The 13,205-nt window shown below is 45.5% G+C and overlaps 1 protein-coding gene across 1 annotated transcript in view; it reads left to right on the top strand.

Moving 5' to 3' along the window:
* AMOTL1 (angiomotin like 1) overlaps positions 1–13,205 on the top strand; it is a 46,064-nt gene that overhangs the window by 15,899 nt on the left and 16,960 nt on the right. Inside the window, exons 3-6 of the mRNA XM_009881235.1 lie at positions 2–32; positions 4,845–4,989; positions 5,601–5,690; positions 12,432–12,577. Of these exons, the coding sequence (XP_009879537.1) occupies positions 2–32; positions 4,845–4,989; positions 5,601–5,690; positions 12,432–12,577 (412 nt within the window). The remainder of the gene's footprint in view (position 1; positions 33–4,844; positions 4,990–5,600; positions 5,691–12,431; positions 12,578–13,205) is intronic.

The raw sequence follows: 13,205 nt of genomic DNA, 5'->3' as shown, positions 1-13,205 counted from the left end.
GGTACTATGAGAAGGCAGACAAGCTGCAGAAGGTATGTGGATGGGGCCTGGGCAGGGCAGTTGCATTTGGGTCCTCCAAGCTGTGTAATCCTGTGCCCCAAGGCCCATGGGCTCCTCTTCCTCTATGGCAAAATGGGGCAGCTCATCACATGTCCCTCACTTGAGGATTTTCCCCTTCCATGCTGGCCTCACTGGAGCTTTCCCTGGAAGTCTCCCATGGTCAGAGTCTGCTCCTGCTGCAGCTGGGTCCTGCACCATCTGCACAGGTGGTAGTGAAGTGGGTGAGAGGCATTTGAAGAGCATGACCACATCTGTCCTGAGCGGTCTTGTCCATCACAATATGCTCACACAGCACGCCATGCTCTTTGGAAGTGTAACAGCCTTTTGGGGGGGCGGCCCGTTATTTGGAAATTCATTAACTTCGTTGTCTCAGAGCCTTTCAGTGACTGCTCTATGGGTTTCTGAGAGCTGGTGTTAGACACTCACCTTTGAACATGTTGGTTCAAACTTATCTGAAAGAACCATTTGGTAAAGACTTTTCTCAAAACCCTGTTGCAAAGAGATCCTTCATCCTCTTTTCTGTATGCAATCTGGCATTTTCAGTGGAGAAGGGTGAAGTCTTGTGCGCTGCCTGGGGTGACAAGAGGAAGAGTCAAATCAAATGAAGTAGAAGTTGCTTAAAAATGAGAGCTTACTGAAGGCAATGCAGAGATGCTCCCCAGATCTGCTGGCTTTGAGTCCCAAGGGCCCAGACCAAATGAGTTATTTAGGGTCCTACACTGCTATTTCATTTATGTCTTCCCACCGCTTAAACACAAGTGGGCTTAGGCTGCAGATCTTTTCTCTCTGAATTTAGGAGTCTAAACAGGAGCTCAGATTTTTCTGTGCTGTGTGTGATCAGGGTGTTCTTGGAGACACCCTTCACAAGAGAAGAGGCAGCTCTGAGAGACTGCATCCCAGCCTCAGCTTTGGAAAAAATCTCCGACAGTCTGTTCAAACAGGTTAGAAAAAAGACCTGTTGTATTGTAGCTGCTGTCGTCTTTTCAGCCTTCTCTGCAACCAGATGAGTTGAGTTTATTCAAAGTATTTCCTAAACTTAGTTGAGAAATTTTTGCAGCAACATTAACTATTTGTGAAGACATCTGCAAAGATTTTAATGCTGACTTTCCTGTGGCCATCACGGGCAAGAAGAAATATTCCAGCTATTAATTTTTTAAAAAGCTGCATTGTTCAGTAAAAGGTATTTGAGTGCAATGCTCTAAAAATATTCCGATTTCCTTTTACACTCTTGGAAATGGCTCTCTCTTTATCTTGGATGCTCGGCAAGTTGATTGCATCAGACAGCAACAGAAAGGTATTCAAGCATGGGCTGAAGTCTCACTTCAGTCAACACAGTGTGGACTCAAGTCCCGTTGACTTTGGGGGAATGTAAGCAGAGTATTAAAGTGAAACACATGCTCAAGTGCATTCTTTCTTCAGGAAAAAGTCCTGAACCAAAGCCTTAATACATAGTATCCCTCTCATGCCATTTTTTCTTTTTGATCACAAGGACAGGGCAGGTCCTGCTTTGTTCCCACAGTTTCAGCTGCACATCACCTCTGAAAACGTGACAGTGAGTTAAATTACATACTTTGGGTGTGAAAACTCTTCCCTCTTGTTGGAAGTGTCAGGGTCACGAGGAGTACTTCTTGTTTGTCTGTGCGTAACAAGTTTATTCGAGGTAGGGCCACCCTCCCATCACTTTTATTCATTACAGACTAGGAGAAGAAATTAGAGAAAGTCAGCGTGACGTGGAGTGCTCCCTGGGCGTTCATATGAACAGATCAGCCCTGAGGGCTGTCAAATTCTCAGTCGTGTCTGAACAGACTTTTTACAGAGAGATACCAGGTGGTGATTAATCCCTGTGCTGTTTGATGAGTTGTCTGGTTTTCTTACTTAAAAAGAGTTGGGGGGGAAAGGGGCTTGTGCACATTTTATTTTGAGCTTCTTTTGCAAAAGCAAAGCATTACTTTCTCTTTTTTTTTTTTCCCCAGTTGTTTTTTATTGGGTGGTGTTACCTCGCTGAAGTTTAATTGCCAGGCTGTGCTGGCTCTTCCCTGTACCGTGTGTGTGGGTTGTTTGAGTAGGTCGGCTCTAGGAGCTACCAGGCAGAGAAGAGTCTGAACTGTTTTTTCATCTCCATAGAAGAAGGGGAAGGAAATCCCAGAGCTGCTGAGAAACGCCAACACAATTTGTGGCTGTTCTGCTTTCCTTTAATTTTGTTCAGCGCTGATGGAGGTTCTTTCTTTTCCTGCAACAAGTCTTTGCTTCCAGGGCTACCGGAGATTTGTGTGGTGATGTGTTTTGGGAAATAATGGCAGATAACGGGCAGAGCAGAGCCCTTGTGGTAACCAGCAGTGTTGGACAGGACTGTCAGGCTGTGGAAACCCCCTGCCGTGTTGGCAAACATGCTTCACTGTGGTAGGAGCTCTCTGGAGCAGGCATCTTCTGCAGATAGCAGCTCACACGGGAAAGGGGAGGTGTGGGAACCATCAGGTGTCAGGGCACCCAATTGAACGCGGGGTCTGGTTGGGATCATGTCATTAAGAATTCAGGAAAGTGCTTTAAAAATTACTTTTGCAAAGCCAAACTTTCAATTCAAGGAGAGAGAAGCTCAATCTGCTTAAATGGTCAAGGTCAAGAAGAGCAACACGAGATAGCTTGAATATAGCCTCTAACTAGGTATAGGAAGAGAAAACTTTTGCTAGCAGAGGTCACGCTGATCTAAAGAAAAAACTCTAACAGAATCAAGTAGCTGAAACTATGCTGTTATTGGAGTAACTAATCAACATGTCATTTTGATTCTGGAGAATTCACATGAAACAGCTTTTCTCAAAAAAGTGCAGACTTTTTGATGACGCTTTGTACAGGCTTGTGTTGCCGTGCATATGAGGAAAAATAAAACTAAGTTTTTTTGGACCACAGTAAGGTTCAGTCTGAATTTCAAACAGGTTTGGATTTATGCAGCGTTCCTCCAAGCGTACTGTCCTCGTAGTGGCAACATGCTTGTTCTTTGGCCATGCATCAGCAGGGTTGGGAAATAGGACCTGCTTTCTTTTCTAGATGTTGTTAGGGAGAATGTAATGGGGCTTTTAATGGGGCTTTCTGGAGCTCCTGCTTTGAAAAAAAAAAAATAAAATAGGAAAGTCAGAATAATATGACTAAATTTGTAGTTCACCCAAGAAAGGGTGTCACAGCCAGTTCAACAGGTCATCCTCTTCTTGGGGCTGTGGAGAATTCTCAGCTGAGAACTAATCTACATGTGGTTCCTTTTAATGTCATGCATGTAGGGGAGCAGCTTGTATGTGTGTGAAATACCTGCGAGTTGTTAAATCACCACCAGTGTGAGACAGGTGATGTGATACCCAGCAAGGTACTAATCCAAAGCTGCTGGTGTCACGGGGGCCACACCATGGGTTTTGCACATCACCACTTGTTTCAGCTTTTGTGCTTGAGCGAGCTGAAAGCAGAAATTGGGGAAAGTAACTGGGTTTCCCCATAACAGCTCTGCTGGGTTTTCCTCGGTATATGTTTCGGAAGTGCTGTGTACCCATGGGATGTATCTGGACAGAGTGGCCCCAGGGCTGTGGGAAGCACAGGTCCAGGCTGCTGGAGCCTGGCTGCAGGTTCCTGTGCAGGCAGCAGGGTGACAGCACCAGTGTCCCCGGAGCTTTTCTTCTGCAAGTGCTGCAACTGGCAAATTACACCTAAAACTTAATGAGCCCTGGAGAGGGACCTACCTCCACAGCAAGTGGAGGTGGGCTCACACCCTGGCTTCACAAATCACGAATCCATCCCACCCTCGATTCAAGAGGCTAAAAAAGTGCCAGATTTAGAAAGGTATGTGGGAGGCTATATATATCTCTTGGGTTTCCAGCCTGTGCACATTATCAAGCTTTTCTCCACAAACACAAGGGCTAGGCATGCAGGAGCAGATTTCCACATTGGTGTTGATCATTCCTGCAGCAATGATTTCAGCAAAGCACTTAACAAGACATTAGCTTATGAAAAGATCTGAATGGGATTGACCTGAACAGCAAGACTCTGCCTGGGACTATCCTTCTGTCATTTTTTTGGCTTCGGGTCTTAAGATGCAAGTTCACTGCTAAGGTCTTCCTCTGCGTGCTTTGCCTGCAGCTTGCCAGATTTCAAGGAGTGGAAGTTAAGAAGATTGAAAACCCGAAACAACTGGCTTGGTCTGTTGCAGTTTCTTTTTGTACAGAGCAGTCTTCGGTCAAGGATGGAAAGGAGTGGACCACAATAGTTTGAGACTGATATGAGGTCAGAGCCAAGCCTAAAGTATTTCTGGTGGCGTGCAGGGCTTAGAGCTAGGTTTTGGATTAAGGATCTGTCAGAATAATAAATCTTGCCTCCTAAAACCCTTTATAGGAAAGAAAACAGTCCACACAAATATGCCGTTTCCTTTGCTTCTCCTCTTGGACGGGGGTTAAAGCAGCCACCTCAGTTGTAGAATGAAGGCAACTGAGCATTTATGTCAATGCCAGGCCATCCTGAGCTCATTTGGGAGCTGCCAGCGGGGTATTGCAGGGTGTTGTCGCACGGGAGCTGCCCCACACGGTGTTTGCAGGGGTCCAGCAATTGCTCCCCACTGCAGGATCCTCCAGCACCACTGGGGCTTTGCATCATCCTCCACCATTGAGATTGGTCATTGCAGAACTGGTGGCTAGTGTGGCACTCAGCATGAGCATTGCCCTGACCCGTGCACCCCATCGAAATACGCTGGGGAAATGCTGGGATGGGATGCATTGCTGCCGGGCTTTAATGGGAGCTCTCTCTCCTTTCAGTTTGAAATAGAGATTCAGAGGATTTCAGAAGCTTATGAGGGCCTGGTCAAGACCACCACTAAGAGGGAGTCTCTGGACAAAGCAATGAGAAACAAACTTGAAGGAGAAATTAGGAGACTTCATGACTTCAACAGGGATCTCCGTGGTATGTTATACTTCCTTGTGTGGTTTTTTTTTCCTCCCAGTTGCATGGTGTTCCACTTCTCACAACCTCCAGAGTAGCAGGCTTTAAAGGAGTGGGTTCACACATGTTTTACATACACTTCTTGAGAAATCAGGCCTTGCTCATTGGCATAAGACAAAACTGCTATCACCCTCCCAGTTGCAAAGAAGCCCTCTGGCAGAATATGAGAGTCAGCTTCAGACAGTGCTTTTGACTATGACTTTGAGCTATTACCTGTCCAGGTACCTGATAGGAGAACTTTGATATGTCTTTGGGCAGTGAGATGCCTTCTACAAGCTGGCTCATGCTTTTTGCAACAGTGCGAGGGGGCTGGATGGTCTTTTTGGAGGAGGGGGGCACCTGAAGGCAGGCCCTTCCCAGGGCTTTTTCCTCAGTTTCTCTAAATCTGAACAATGCAGCTTCATGGAAGAGGTCAATGGCCTCATCTTTTATGTATGTGTCAGCCTCCATTTTAATGTTCTTCTTCAGAGAGTCTATTTATACTGCTCTGCTGGCATGCATCTTATTTTCTTGGTTGGCCTACAATTTTATATACATATATTTATACTTAAAGTATTTCCTGTTTTTTGCAGAACGACTGGAGACAGCCAATAGGCAGCTAGCCAGCAGAGACTTCGATGGGCATGAGGATAAGTCAACAGAGGGCCTTTATGTCACTCAGAGTGAGTACTGTGCTAATCTGTTTTGAAGGTGCATATATATATATATATATGCACACATATATGTGCTGGAGTGGAGCTGAATACTTTTCTATTAACTGTTGTTGTCCTTATGGCTTTGTTTTACTCAGCTAATTCGGCACATACTCTTATTTAAGCTGCAGACTGGATTGTTCAGGCTGTTTTTTTTCCCTCTGAGCACCAGAACCAGGCAGTGGGAGTTAATGATAGCACAATTTAGCTTATTTTTGATAAATATTTGTCTGAAATCGTGAAGTGTTGCTTGTGGGGATCATCTCTAGAGATGCATGCTTTTTAGAGAAGCCAGATTCTTCTCTTGGCTGGGAAAAGCCCAGAGCAACCTCTGCTGACTTGTCAGTGCCAGGGGCTGACTAACAGGAGGGAGAGTAGAGCTGGACCCTCCTTTTCACAAAAAATGGAAGAGACAAAGATTTTACAACTTCTACTGCTGTGGAAAACGTCCATTCCCAACAAGTTTTAGGCTCCCATGATGACTGAGCACAGTGCTGCAGCATTTCCTTGCCATGTTCTGACAGCTCCGTGTGACCAGCCAAACCAAAACCTGAGCAGTTGGATGCTGCACGACAGTGCGTAGCTTCTCATGTATCCTGAGTGTCTTCAGCACGCTTCCAGAAGGGCTTGACCACCTGGGAGCTGTGCAGTACCTTGTGGGCTTAAATCCCATTGAAGCTGAATGCTGTGTACAACTGATCCTTCTGTTTTATTTATTGCACCAAGAGCTTCCTCGGAAGGTGAGTTGCAACTGCAGATCCTTAGGTGGAGAACTGGCCACCTTCATGAGCAGTGCAGTGTTTGATACAACTCAGCGTGCCTCACTGCCAGCCCTACAACGTCCACCAGCTGCTCCAAATGCAGGAAAGCTTTCTCGTAGCTCCCGCCAGCAGTGACAATGCCATCATGGCATCTTCACTGATAATTTGGTGCATGTATGCACAAATCAGAAGACAGTCTAATGATCTTTCCCGTGACTGTGTTAGCTTTCCGTATTGGCAGATGCCATAAGGGCATGTAGATACTGCTGCAAATCCAAGAGGATGATCTGTTGAGAAAATAGCATTGCTGTGTAAGTCTTATCATCCTTGGGAAGAGTTCAAACAGGGTAAGTTGCACAGTGGAAATTGCAGACTGGGGTCTGCTGTCTTCGTATAGACAGCCTGGCAGTGCTACCATATACTGGTAGCTACAAAGGGGAGTTAAATCCCCAGGATGGACTCAATTTGAGTCATTTTCCAGTGCATAAACAGACTCTGTGCTTCTACTGATAAATATCTAGCAATAAAACTTTGTGCTGTGCACTCAGCATTTTACTGCTATCAATTCACAGCTTACGAACAAATATAGCTTTTTGGATCCTATCACATAAGACGGGCTGGATGCTTTGAGTGTCTCCTGGCTAGGCCAGAGAGCTAAATGTTACCAAAGCAATGCAGAGTGCTTCCAAGAATAGAAAAACGGGCACATGTAAAGCAGGTCCTCTTCAGTCATGTTCTTTGGGCTGCTGGGGCACGCACAGTAATGACCTCAGTATCAGGGTGTCAGCCTAAAACACCCCTCTGAAAGCCCATAAAAGGTTTTGCTTGGAAATCCTTTGTTGCTGGCTGTATTTATACCCTGATGTTTGTGAGTCTTCCCCAGGGGCAGACCACAGTTGGGGCTGCACCCCACAGCCAACCTGGGGGTTTTGCAAGCATGGTCTGTACCCTCCTTACGTCTTTTGATGGGATGCTCTGGCAGAAAACTGAGAGAAGGAGTGCAGCTTGTTTTAGCTGTTGTGTGTGCACTCGTCTACTGAGACTGAAATAGTCATTTTCAGAAGAAGAATGGTGCCTACATGTGCTCCCATCAGCTATTGCAATTTTGTTGTGAAACTCATGTTTGTTTTTTTCCTAAGGGTAGTAGCTTATTAAGTCAGATTAGTAAATGCAAATCTTCATTTTCATTAGGAAAGCAAAAGTAGGATTCTAGTCCCTATGTCCTTAACATCCCCAATGCAAGTTATATAAAAAGACTCCAACATCAGCAGGTTCCTAAAAGTTATCTTTTTTAAGCCAGTCTCATGATGAGATGAAGAAGGAAAGATAAAACTCTTGAGGTTTTTTAATGCTCATCCTTGGTAATAATGCAAATGCAGAATGAACGCTGTGGTAAAACTCCAGTAATAGGAAAAACTCCCTGAAAAAGAAGTCTGGCAAAGCAGGATATGCAGGGATCATTGCTCAGTTCCCCGCAGTGTAACAGTTCAGAGCGGTCATGCGCTCTGAGATGGAGACCGGAGGTGACAAAAACTCTTATTCTTTGTAATAATAATAGGCAAAGCTGGTCTGCATGCCTGAAAGTATTAAGTGCTGGGCATTTGTGCCTAAGAAAAATGCTACTGTTGTATTGGGGTGGGAGAGAACTCACAACTTGTTAGTTTCATGATAATTATGCGATGTGTTGTCAGTGAAAAAGGTTCGTTTAAGGAAAGACATGAAGCAGTGACTGATGAAGACATATAGGCCCATACAGGCAAGAGAAGAGCCAGGCAGAAGGAGGCTGAGAGATGCTGTGGAAAGGGAGAGGCAAGACGACTGAGGATGGTTTCAAGGTCATAGGGCAGAGAGAAAGCTTACAATACAGCATATCACTGGAAAAAAAAAATTGTTTTGGTGGAGTTTGAGAATTTTGTGTGTTTTTCTGGGATTTCTGGACATACAGACAATCTGTCAGAGCAAGGGTTCCTCCAAGGGGCTGTTTTTTCAGGTGTCTGAGGTTCATCGAGGTCTGTGCCCATCCACATGGCTCTGCACCCATTAGTGGAGATGCACAGGCAGTTTTGTCAGTGTGTTGGTAGAGCCTCATGCTTTGTGGGAGCATGCAGTGGATGTGCCACATACGACTTGTGCATATATCTCTGTCCCAAATATCCCAGACAAAGAAATATTCCCATGGAATGAATCCAACCAAAGAAAATGCTCACAGTAGATGTTTTTGAGAGTGGGGGTTTGTGCAGATTAAGAGCCATTTGGTATTAAGACAGGAAATAATCTGGGCAGAGGCAGAAGTTTCAGGGGCAAATGAAAGGGAGCTCCTTGCCCTCTCATTTCACAGCCATGACCTGCATGTGGGGAGGTGGGGAGCCACTGCCCCCTGCACCCAGAGCCAAGGGCACCTGCGCAGGGAGCAGCATCCTGAAGAAACAGTGTCATATAGAAGAATGCATCTGTTCTGCGTGACTTCGCCCTGCCCTCCGAAAGGAAGGGGAGTGGGAAGTCTGATTTCAGTTTTCAACATGTGAACATCAAATTCTCCCCTGACTTGTACTTCATGGTGTGCAGATGGAAACGTCCTAGCTGTAAGTCAGACCATGCTTAAGATGCCTGCGATACTTTATAGGGTAAGGAAAGCCATCACAAGTTTTTATGGAGATTCAGTGTCTTCCTCTGACAACACAGCATCGAACCTTTCTGCGTCCCTGCTTAGGTTGGTGACCACAAGTAACCATGTACCGAACCATTTATTAAGTATGTTACAATTGATCATAACTATTAATGCCAGTGCAGAATACCTGTTAAACACCATGTGAGAAAATGGGCTCAAGGACCTCGAGGATGAGCTCTTGCAGCGTCTCAGCCTTTTCTTGGTGCTGGCGTCGTCTAAACTCCAGAGAGCTGTTGAGAATCTGCCATTTGTGAGCAAAACGGCAGGAGAAGAAGATTGCAATGAGCTGTGTTGGCGTTTGGTCAGGACACAGGGGTTAACGCAGTTGCTCCTCACGAAGCATACCGGGTGGACCTGTGTTATCTATAATGTAGTGTTTAGTTGAGTGGCTTTGGGGGCACGCGTTCAACTGATATAGCTAAATGGTACGTTAAAAACATATTTCTTGTTTTTCCTTCAAGACTGATCAGATCTAAACCTTCTGTTAAGCATGAAGTCTATGTGAAAAGCTGGAGGTCATATCTGAGTGTAGTGAAGGTGTCCAGTGATTGATTGTATCTTTCTAATATTTCTGCTTCAAAGCAGGGTCAAGACTGGTCTACTCTTGGGGCACCTACCCACCTGTTTGCGAAGCACCAAAGCAGGCTCTTGGCTTTGTCTCTTCTTTCTTCTATCCAGCCACAGAGCACCGATGTAATGTCCTCACCATGTTGAGGTACAACAGTCAGAGACAGTGGGTGGAAAGCTGTGAGATTACAGCTGCAAACTACAGCAGAGAAGCCTTTTGGGGACTGTTCAGTAAGGGGACGTAGCAGTGACCCACCAGAAACTAGAAATAGTTATTAGATGGAGTCTATTAGGTAAAAAGCACATGCCTGGGCAGAAGGTACGTGCAATTGTAGCACAGTAAAACAGTATTTTTAGACTTTAAGGATACCTGTATGTACTTGAAGAGAATTTAAGATATGTTCAACAAAGACCTTTACTAAAAACTAATACAATATAGGAAAGTACTTCTGAAATGTGCCTCCAGCATTTTGCAGGGAGAATATGATGTGGAGAAGTGTTGAAAGCTGTGAAGTAAATTTTTCTTTTCAGCTTCCTATTGGGTTCAGTGGTCATTTTGTGTATAGCGTAATTTTGTCCTCCTTTTAGGGGGGGGATAGAAAACATAATGCAGCAGAGCAAGCTGAGTGCTTCGAGTTCCTTGGATGAAAGTTGAAAGTGAAGGTCCCAAGTCCTGTTTTTCTATGTGCTGTCCTCCTATAATATGGGTTTCAAATCTGGAGCACAGCAAATGTGGTCCCAGCATGAGACAGTGAAGTGCTACAGGGCTGAAATAGCATTCATCTTCCAGCTTCTTCACCCTCTAATGAAATTAGCCGCTTGATAATTTGCCCAGATTTACACTTTTGTACAGTAGATATTAATGTTCCTTCTGGTGAATCTGATTGAAGTAAATGTCTTTGCATTGAAGGAAGAGACCTGCATGTCCAATATAAAATTTCTTGCTGACGTGGGAAGGTTAAAGGCATGTCATACCAAGATGCATCGTGGTGGCAGTCGGTGGTGCGGTGCACACAGCGCTCACTGGGCTTTGCTTGTGGGCTTTGCAGAGGCGATGTGCCAGTGTTGCTGCTAGGGAATGTTTTTGTGAGGTGCTGAATTCCTCCTTTTAGGATAAATGGGAAGACATCCAGGTGGGTTTGGACTCACCTCGGCCATTCGTGCCTTGTTGCTTATGGCTTAGCTTGTATGTATCTCACCTCACTGCAGGCACCTGCTGATAGTGTGTAAATTAAACCTGTTCTCATCCCATCTGTAATTAAGGAAGAATAAGGCCCTTCTGGGGGTAGTTCAGGTCTGAAATGGGCTGGGTTTGGCCATGTGAAGTTTCCTGACCCTCCTTGGGGGGAGGTGGATGGTGGTGGGGCTTCCAGCTTGACTGGTGATGCCTGGGTGGGACAGGCTGGATATTAGGGGCAGATTTTCCACGTTTTGATGTTTTTGGAGCAACTTTTAACTTCAGTTAAAAAATAATAAATTATGTAATGCTGTGTTTAAAAAGTAAAAAATCAAACAATGTTTAATTGATGCCAAATTAATTTTTGGAGGAAATTTCCTTCCTGGAGGCTTGCCACGGGCTCTATTTTTGTTGTCATTCAGAATGAAGGCCAGATTTTAAAATCTCAGATTTCACTGAATCCCCTCCATCCCCTGCTCCCTCCAATCATTAACTGTTTGTGGTCCGATCTTGGGGATCCAGTGATTGGCATGTGATGCTCGTGTTCCCTGAAATGGCTTCTCAGCAGTGTCAGGGCAGAGGTGGATGGAGCTGAGCCTTTCCCGAGGCCACTTGCCAATGAAGTCAATGGTGGGCCTGCAATTTGTTGCCAAAGAAAAAGATGTGAGCAAAGCTGACTGAATTTAGCCAGTTGTGGTTTTTTTCAATGTCATTTTAAACCTTATCCAAAAAAAGAGATGATTTTTCAGCACAGAGGTTATCTACATGTTTTGGTTTCTCTCCTGGTGCTTTAAGGCACTTAATAAGGGAGAAGCACCTGTCACTGCACCCTTAGAGAATGACTGGAAAGTCACCCAGGGCCCCCACAGGGTTGGAATGCCTCCCACAGGCTCTCCTTTCTCTGTACAGCCAGAGAAAGCCTGTTCAGATGCCTCCTATCTTATTCTGCATTATTGCTTACCCCTCTTTCTGTTTTCAAGCTATCCAGCACAGTTCTGTGTTTATTATTTGGCTTCTTCACTGTGTCTCATGATCTCCATCCTTGCAAATAAAATGGAACGGGCATGGCACAGCTGGCATCCACATGGCTGAGGTTTCTTGTCCCTTAGAGAAGTGCAGCAGCATCCAAGCTGGCAGCTATAAACACTCCTTGACATAGGCTGTCCTCCAGCAGGGCCTGGCCATTGCGTGGGAAAGGAATAGCTGGTGCAAGCCAAAATTTTGCTAGGGAATGTCCTCAGCAGAATGGACAATTATGAGGAAGTGCTCAGGTCCACGAACTCTGCTGGTGCAGATGCAGCCCAAGCTGCCACTCGTTTCTGCTGCTGGTGCTCATGTAGGGCTGGGCATTGAGGAGCTGAGCCTTGGCAGCAGAAATTCCTTGCCTGCTGGGTCTTGGCACTGTGTTGCAATGGCCCCACTTGCTGCTGTTTCGCGTAATTTTTGCTTTTCTAGGGATGTGGAACCTTACCTCTGAGCGTGACCCAGGGCCTGTGAGCTGTCCTCCTGGAGCGGCTCTTGTTCTGTCTTTCTTCCAGACAAAGAGCACTTGAAGGAGAAGGAGAAGTTGGAGATGGAGCTGGCAGCTGTGCGCTCTGCCAATGAGGACCAGCGGAGGCACATCGAAATCCTCGACCAGGCCCTAAACAATGCTCAAGCCAAGGTCATCAAACTGGAAGAGGAGGTGAGGCATGGGCAACATTGCTCTGAGGCTAGCAGCGGCTCACGGTTAGGGCTTTCTCTATCCAAGTCCTGAATCTCCTCTAGCCATGGTGTGGCAGGTCTTCCTGCTCCCCTTGCACTAGCCCTCTTGTAGATAAAATGTGTAGTTATACAATACTGAGCCAAACAAACAAGCAAAGGGGACCACAACCATAGATGTTTTCAGAGCAGCACCTTCAACGTGTAACCAGGAGCAGCACCAAACTCAACTAGCAGATGGCTTTGGTCATGGTAGGACTTAATAGAAATATCAAATAAAAAGCTGACTACTCACTGACTTGGGAATGTGATCCAAACATGTGATGTTGGTACATCCCATTTCTCCCCAAAGAATGCCAGGAGGCTTTTGAGATGTGCACAGCAGCACAGGGCTTGGTTACTTTGCTTCTGAACAGTGGTCTTAGAACTGACTGATCTGGCTGGAAGCAAACCTTCCAGGATTTAGAGCTACAAAGGGCTACAGGTTTTATTTGAGAGCTGAGAAACATCTGTCATACCATGAGACCCAAGAAGTGCTATCTGTGCAAAATCCCCAAGAGTTCTCTAAGCAATGCTCTTATAAGCCTGATAGTGAAAATAGATGTCCAGAT

Source organism: Charadrius vociferus, unplaced genomic scaffold, assembly GCF_000708025.1.
Source record: "Charadrius vociferus isolate BGI_N301 unplaced genomic scaffold, ASM70802v2 scaffold1, whole genome shotgun sequence".
Lineage (NCBI taxonomy): Eukaryota > Metazoa > Chordata > Aves > Charadriiformes > Charadriidae > Charadrius > Charadrius vociferus.
The sequence above is the reverse complement of the archived record's forward strand: the minus strand, read 5'-3'. Positions and strand labels throughout refer to the sequence as shown.